The 5,764-nt window shown below is 45.9% G+C and overlaps 1 protein-coding gene across 1 annotated transcript; it reads left to right on the top strand.

The window, feature by feature from the left end:
* Nucleotides 1-701: 701 nt before the first annotated feature.
* On the top strand, nucleotides 702-5,015 carry RBM43 (RNA binding motif protein 43). The gene is made up of 5 exons (XM_009992325.2): nucleotides 702-740; nucleotides 1,090-1,110; nucleotides 2,531-2,729; nucleotides 3,240-3,334; nucleotides 3,416-5,015. Exons 1-5 carry the CDS (start codon nucleotides 702-704, stop codon nucleotides 4,157-4,159), a joined length of 1,098 nt encoding a protein of 365 aa, XP_009990627.2. The 3' UTR covers nucleotides 4,160-5,015.
* The last annotated feature ends 749 nt before the right edge of the window (nucleotides 5,016-5,764 follow it).

The raw sequence follows: 5,764 nt of genomic DNA, 5'->3' as shown, positions 1-5,764 counted from the left end.
GCTCAGAAATAATGCGTAGGTAGAAATACTCAGTGCTCAGACACCACTCAGTTCTCAGGTAGAAATACTCAGTGCTCTGACATGAATACTCAGTGCTCAGACACAAATCCTCCGTGCTTAGACAGAAATACTCGGTGCTCAGACACAAATATTCAGTTCTCAGGTAGAAATGCTCAGTGCTTTGCCGTGAATGCTCCCTGCTCAGACACGAAAACTCCGTGCTCAGACACTACTCGTTGCTCAGACACACATACTCAGTGCTCAGACACTACTTAGTTCTCAGACTCAAATACTCAGTGCTCATGCAGCAGCACCGTGTGCCACCGCCTTCTGCCCTGCCCCTCCAGTAAGTGGTAGCAACAGGTCCGATTTCCCTCTTACTACTGCTGATATTTTACTGTTCTTACTAACAGTGAGAACCGATGAGGCCTATGGGTAAGGCTTCCTATCCGACCTCTTGTCCGATCCGTGCAGCAGATTTTCCAGGGAAACGGCAAACGCGCGGCGTGGCCGTGCACAGGACCCTGCGGTCAGCAGTGCCCAGCGCCGCGGTGCTCCGCTGCCGTACCCGCCCGGCCGTGTCCCGGCTGCACCTTCCGCGGCTCCGCGTTGCTGCCGCTGAACGCAGACTTGTCTTACAAGTGATTCGGCGCAGACCGACTGTACGTTCATGGGATTTTTTTCAAACCCCGACAGTAGGCATGAGCGTTGCTCCAAAATACCAGCTGGCACGGCGCGAGGTGCTGTCTGGCAGCTGAGCGCTCCCGCTCCGGGCACGGGCTGCATCGGCTGTGTGAAGCGTGAGAAAATCCTGCCTAAATCTCCATCAGTCTTGAAAGCACCCTCTTTATATTCCCATCGTGTCGTCTCATTAGTGCAGAAACTCCCTTTCGCACCAACGTTACCACCAAAACAATCACCTAAGATAATTGAAGCTCCTGGCTCTTTCAGTTTGGTGGGTGATAAAAAGAGGCCACACGGTGGTGGTCCGCAAGGCTTTCGACACACGTCAGCGAAGCGTTTTTCCCCCCCCGGCGGCATGTTCCACAGGCTTTGCAACTGCTCTGCTGGCCCTGATGTTTTGTGCAGCCCAAGTCCAGGAGGAACTTTGTAAAGAAGTCCAAAGAATTTAGATGGAGTGACTGACCTGGAGTACAGTCGCTCTGAAGTTATTGATACTTCGTTCCCGTGAATGCTGCCATGCAGACGTACTAAATTATTTTCTTTCTTCTGAAATGTCAATGAACCGTTAGAAAATTTCCACCATTTGCAGTGATTTTGCTGTGATATTCCCAGTGAAACATTACTGTTTATGTCTGTGTAATAAGAATGGAAAGAAAATACACTTTTCTTGACATGGATGGAAATCCTGTTCAGGATGGGTTTCATGTTAGCAGCATGGGGAGGTTTGGCTCTGATGAAAATCGTGTGTGTAGTTAGTTGGTTTTACGCACAGCGAGTCTCAGATGACTGGGATTGTGTTCTTCCCATTTAACAAGGTTATCCATTCACTAAGTGGAGAGAGATGAGGCAGAGCACAGCCCTGGCTCCCAGCTCTCATGAATTTAACAAGTAAGGACAGGCTGAATCTGACCCTTCCGCTCTGAAAAGGCGATCCTTACTGAACAGTACATGCAATTAAAATTTTTCATTCTCTTCAGATTTTGAGTATTAGAATGGGAGGAAACAACCTTGTAAGTGAGACACTGGACCTTTCACTTGAGAAGCTGTTAAATTCAGTTCTAATTTTTACTGCTTTGTGAATCATAGAATTATAGAATCACAGAATGGTTTGGGTTTAAAGAGACCTCAAAGATCATCTAGTTCCAACCCCCTGCCATGGGCAGGGACACTCTCTGCTACACCAGATTGCCCAAAGCCTCATCCAACCTGGCCTTGAACACCTCCAGGGATGGGGCATCTAGGATTTCTCTGGGCAACCAGTGCCCCACCACCCTCAGAGTAAAAAATTTCTTTCTTATATTCAATCAAAATCTCCCCTCTTTCAGTTTAAAGCCATTGCCCCTTGTCCTATCACTACACACCCTTGTGAAAAGTCCCTCTCCAGCTATCCTGTAGGCCCCCTTTAGGCACTGGAAGGCTGCAATAAGATCACCCCGGAGCCTTCTCTTCTCCAGGCTGAACAGCCCCAACTCTCTCAGCCTGTCTCCAGAGCAGAGGTACTCCAGCCCTCGCATCATCTTCGTGGCCTCCTCTGGACCCGCTCCAGCAGCTCCTTGTCCTTCTTGTGTTGGGGACTCCAGAGCTGAAAAGATACTGAGATGGTGGAAATTACACATAAGAGTCAGACCATCTTTTACTGGGCAGTAATGGAGAGGTGCCTGAGGGAGTCTGGCGTTCACTCAAATCTGATTCAGCAGTCTTCTTCATTAGCTCCTAAATGCACCCATTGTCCGGGAAAAGGGAAGGGGAGTCGCTTCAGCGATGGGGGTGAATCTGGGTGACATCTATGGGAGGTCACCTCACCGGTGCTCCTCGCGTTTACGGTGCGCTGTGTCTCTGTGCGCAGGCAACAGCACAAGCTGCCAAATCAGCAAGGACAGTTGTCATCGCCGGTGTTCCAGATGGCCTTCTGGGCGATGATGTCATGACTGACATACTGATGATTCATTTCCAAATGGCGAAGAATAACGGGGGAGATGTGGAAGAAGTAACCTATCCAACGACGAAAAAAGGAGTTGCATATGTAACTTTTGAAGATCAAGAAGGTATTTAGATTAACATGCTATAGTAAATGCAGCCGTCCCCCAAAGAATTAGCCCTAGGATGTTAACTCTAAACCAAACGATTTAAAATTGTTTACTGGTACTAGAATTTTATGGAACTGGAGACTAGCCTCTCTCTCTTAGTCAAAGTTTTAGGATTTCATTTCTATTCAGTGAAGTCATGGCTCTGAACAGGTTTCGTGCAAAGTGTTTGTTGTATTTGTTTTTAGGAATAAATTTGTATCATGCATAACAGATATTATTTTTGGAGCCAGGCCTTTGAGAATAAATCTCTGCCAATTAACATTCTAAGAAGACAGGCTTCTGTCTCTCTCTGAACAATTTTGACTAATACATAAAGTATTAGGCACGAGTATTGAATTGCCTGTGTGTACGTCCGGGAAATCGTTGGGGAAAGCATCAAGAGAACAGCACCTGGGAAGTGTTCTGCCGTCAGACTGGCAATGGTGTGTTATCTTACTGCCTGACAAGTGAATCTGACTTTCTCTTTAGTTGTAGAGAGTGTCCTAAAGAAGGCTGAACATCGACTAGAAGACAAGAGGCTGTCCAGATGCTATCCACTGAAAGTAACCCGTTACTGTGAAAACGTAAGCTCAGTCATAATTTATCTGGTTGCACTTCCATTGCTGTGTTAACCGTTATGTAACTTCTCTAATTCAAAATTCTAGGTCTTCAGCTCTGTCACATCTGTCCTCAATATGTCTGTTTTCAAAGATGAATTTGTTTTAGAAGATCTGATCCAAGAACTTAAAAAGAAGAGCACAGCTTTGAGCTTCGGTCCTTTGCAATCCAACGGGCATGTTTCTGTTCAGGGGTCATTTCCAGCAATCAAATTGCTAAGAGACTTTCTCTTGATAAAAGCAAAATCCCTTTCAGAGAAAGACAAAGTAGAAGGAAGTGAGTCCCATCAGAGACCAAAGAGGAGGCTGCAGCAGCACAGACTTACCACGGAGACGAGTAATTCCGTTGGTGATGCAGATGGGGAAAAACAAGTGGTGGTTCTTGACACAGATACCTATCGCTACATGAAGTGCTTTTTTCCCAGGACATTCCTAGTAAATGATGATGTTGTGATTTCTGATGTCACTGATGGTGATGTAACTACAGTGTACGTTGAGAATGCTGGAAGTAGGTCTGATGCTGGACAGGTATTAAGAGTCAAAGAGAAAATTGAAGATCAGTCTATAAAACTTCACAACGCTTTACGTAAGGAACAGATCTACTTTGGGAAGCACACCGGAGATGAAAAGCGGAGATACGCACAGGTGTGTCGAAGTCTAAAACCTCGTTACCCGTATGTTTTGGTCATTCCTTACAATACTCACATTGACATTATAGGAAATTCTTCTGAGATTTTTGAATTTACAAAGGAAGTGAGCAGTAAGATTCAGAGCCCGTTTCAAACCGAGTAGAAAGTTCACGTTCGTGGTCTTTACGCGTCACGTTTCTCCTGCAGGCTGTGTGGGTGCACCCTGTGCACCTCCGGGTCACTGCAGATCTGACACCTTCCTCCCACTCACCGGCTGGGAAGTCTGCGCTTGGTGGGTGACCCCCCCCCGTTCCCCCCCAAATACCAAATGAAGTTCAGAACAGGAAACAAATGATCTCAGTGTCTCTCCTGAGCTTAGAGACCGAAGAAATTAGGCCTCTCCTGTCCCGACACAGCCACTTTTTTCTTTTATTAACTGCGTTCTGGGCACGTGCACGCTCATTCTGTCTTGCTGTCAGGGAGCACATGATGAGAAAAGAGAATTTTTTAAAGAGTTCTCATTAGCATAAGAAGTCAGACTGACAAAGCCAGACGAGCCAACCTGAGGTGAAATCCTGCGTTGAAGCTGTGTTTCTTTGTGCAAGGAGATGACCACTGAAAACAGGAACGGGAGCCTTTTTCTGTTGCCTTTATCTGCAGAAGGAAGTTCTCGTTGTCAAGATGAATGAAGAAGGTGGAGCTTTGAGCCTGGAGGGGATGGAATGCTTACTAAAGTTACAGGTTTGTCATCTCCTGAGAAGGACCTTATAAGATGGCATTGGAAGTTGTTGACAGTAGAAAATAAGCTGAGTTTGTTTTCACAGGACCAATAACTTTTTTTCCCAGCTATAACGGCATCTGCAGTGTCTCTTGACAGCATGTTATTTAGACATGAAAGTATATCCAAAGTTTTGATGTGAAAATCTTGAGGCATTTAGACTTTTGAATGAGATTCTGTTTATGCAAATCTGCTTCTGTATCTATTACAAGTGTCCAAATGCTCGTCCTAATTTAGGCTTTTTATATTTTATTTTGTGGTGTCAGCGTGTTCAGAATACTTTGTCAAAACATACAGAGCACCGGCTCTTTTGTCTTACGTGCAGGAAGAGTTTTAAATTTTTTTGCCATTAAAGAAATGAGTTATACAAAATACCGTGACAATGTTCTTTTAACCAACCCCCACGCTTTTGGTTGGAAGCCCAAACCTAAAGCCTAAGAAATGCTTCAGGCATTTTCTTGTCATGACTGATTATCCATTGCAGTTATGCCAATAAAAGGTAAAGCTGTTAAACTAGTGCCAGTGCTGTGTATTAAAATAGACTGTCAAAGCGGGAAGATGATGAGCTTAAGTACTTTTTGCTGAATTGGAAGGGGGGACAGTAGTACTTTTTAAGGATTTAATTTCTTCCAAGTTCCCCTATAGCTCATAAGTTCACCAAGGGGTTTGGACATGGGGCAGGAGATGGGTGCCCAGAGTCAGGCACTGGAGGAGCCCCTCTTCTGCTCCCTGCGGAGTGCAGGCAGCTCTCCAGCACGGGGCTGGTTTGGGTGCTCCCCATAGAGCTTAAGCAAAGATCAGAAGTTTTTCAACCTCTATGAAGGTGTATTGGGTTTGTGTGGCAAGGTTTTGGTAGCATGGGGGCTGCAGGGGTGGCTTCTGTGAGAAGCTGCTAGAAGCTTTCCCTGTGTCCGATATAGCCAGTGCCAGCTGGCTCCAGGATGGACCTGCTGCTGGCCAAGGCTGAGCCCATCAGCAATGGTGGGGTAG

Source organism: Tauraco erythrolophus, chromosome 8 (genome assembly GCF_009769465.1).
Source record: "Tauraco erythrolophus isolate bTauEry1 chromosome 8, bTauEry1.pri, whole genome shotgun sequence".
Lineage (NCBI taxonomy): Eukaryota > Metazoa > Chordata > Aves > Musophagiformes > Musophagidae > Tauraco > Tauraco erythrolophus.
This window is presented reverse-complemented; position numbering and strand designations above follow the sequence as displayed.